Source organism: Corvus brachyrhynchos, unplaced genomic scaffold (assembly GCF_000691975.1).
Source record: "Corvus brachyrhynchos isolate BGI_N302 unplaced genomic scaffold, ASM69197v1 scaffold83, whole genome shotgun sequence".
Lineage (NCBI taxonomy): Eukaryota > Metazoa > Chordata > Aves > Passeriformes > Corvidae > Corvus > Corvus brachyrhynchos.
This window is the reverse complement of record NW_008238464.1, coordinates 8282141-8283919: the sequence shown is the minus strand read 5'-3', so window position 1 is coordinate 8283919 and position 1779 is coordinate 8282141. Positions and strand designations below refer to the sequence as shown.

The 1779-nt window shown below is 51.9% G+C and overlaps 1 protein-coding gene across 1 annotated transcript in view; it reads left to right on the top strand.

Annotated features, from left to right (window-relative positions):
• Positions 1 to 6: 6 nt before the first annotated feature.
• Positions 7 to 1779, top strand: part of COL4A2 (collagen type IV alpha 2 chain) — a 145489-nt gene continuing 143716 nt past the window's right edge. Inside the window, 2 exon segments of the mRNA XM_017736980.1 lie at positions 7 to 79; positions 216 to 276. Of these exon segments, the coding sequence (XP_017592469.1) occupies positions 36 to 79; positions 216 to 276 (105 nt within the window). The 5' untranslated portion in view covers positions 7 to 35.

Below are 1779 nucleotides of genomic sequence, written 5' to 3'. Positions count from 1 at the left end.
CCTGAGCCGAGCCCCCGGCCGGGGAAGGAGCGAAAATGGACATCTCGCAGCTTCCCAGTGCACGTATTTTCCTTTGTCAGTAAGTAATTCCGCTCGGTAGGCTTTTGGAAATAACTTTTAAAAGTCGTATTGTCACCTTTAACTGCAGAGTGTTATCACGTGCTTGTTTTGCGCTAGTTTAAGACCATATCGTCCTTATTCACCTCTCTCTGCAGGGATACGGGGCTTCTGCTGATCCTGATAGAAGTTTTGCTGTCAGCAGTCAAAGTGGACGCTGTAAGTAAAACGTCTTACGACTTTTACTGAGGAGAGGAGGAAAAAGCAGTTTCCTTGGTACCAATAAGTGAGGAACTGCATTTTCTTTGCCAGATGGCTTATCTGTCTTTCTATTAAAAGAAACAACTAACAAATCATTTCTGCAAACCTTACAGATTGCTGCCTTCAACAAAATGATGTTTAGCAGAGAAGCATAATGCTTCAAGAGTCAGGTTGTTTGAAATATTCCACTGTTAATTTTGCTCAAATTGGGTACTTTGTTAAAGTGATAGTGAAACAAACTGTCTTGTTTTGAAAGACAAGTGTCTGCCAAGGAAGGTGGGAACCTCCCTTGCAATGCAGAATATGATCCCCTTCCCTACTAATTATTATAACTTTGAAATTAAGGGGCTTTCAGGCAAAGATGTGGGAAAAGTAAGAGCAGCTCTTTACTGCTGTGTGCATGTATAACAAGATAAACAAACAACAACAATGGCAGCAACAACAAACAAAACCAGAAACCCAGGAACAGCCTTCTCTCGGCCACAGGCACCTTCCCCTTCGGTGCAGTTGCGCTCACAGCCGGCAGGGGCGCTGGTGGCTCCCGGCCGGGCAGGTGCGATGGCTCCCCCCGGCTGCAGGGGGCGCTGTGGCGAGCGGCCGTCTCTCTCTCTGCACATGGATGATGGGGGACGCAGCCGGCGGAAGGGATGGGGAAGGGGCTTCCTCTACAAACCCCCAGGGGCACGTGATCCCGGCGCGCGCGCGTCCCGGCGCCCCACCCGATGGCAAAAGGAGCTGTAGCAGGAATCTCAGAAGCAGCAAGCTGGAACGGCAGAGGCGAGCAAAATCCCGGAGTAATAAATGAGATGTATCAGAAGCTCCACAGCTGTAGCAGGAACTGTGGAGTGTCCCGGCAGGCACTGAGTGTTGGGTTACAGTATAGCAAGATGCCCTGAAACTGCGGCAGAGAACAGCAGGGCTAAGTGGGGAATCCCTCCCCAGGGTATCTCACCGGCAGTGGCTGGTCCCTGGGTCCGGGCTGTGCAGAGGAGATGGCCCCTGGCAGGGAACGGGGTGTTCCCAGGTCCTGGCGTGGCCCACACTGGCTCTGGGCTCCCCAACAGCAGAGAAGGAGAGAAGCTAGCCAGCAAGCCCAGTCACAGTGCCAAAGGAAAAGAAACAAAAAGAAACAGGCAAAACCCACAAAGCAGCAATATCCCTAGTCAGAGACACCAGCTGCATGTCACCACCATATGCCAGCCAAAAAGCCCGCCCAGAAGGAAGGAGCTGCCCCTCACCCCGACCCCGACTGTTGCTGGAAACTCCAGTCTGGCTCTCACTCATGATGATACTCCCAGAGCCAGGGTATGGGGGGGAAGAAGTGACCACCCCAGAAATAAACAAAAAAAACCCCAAAAAGATATGGCATAAAAAACCATCCCCAAGACACCAACCCCCTCCTCCTTCCCAGAGGGCGCACCTCCCTGGCTGTGTGTGGCAGCTGCTGCAGAAGAGCCCAAC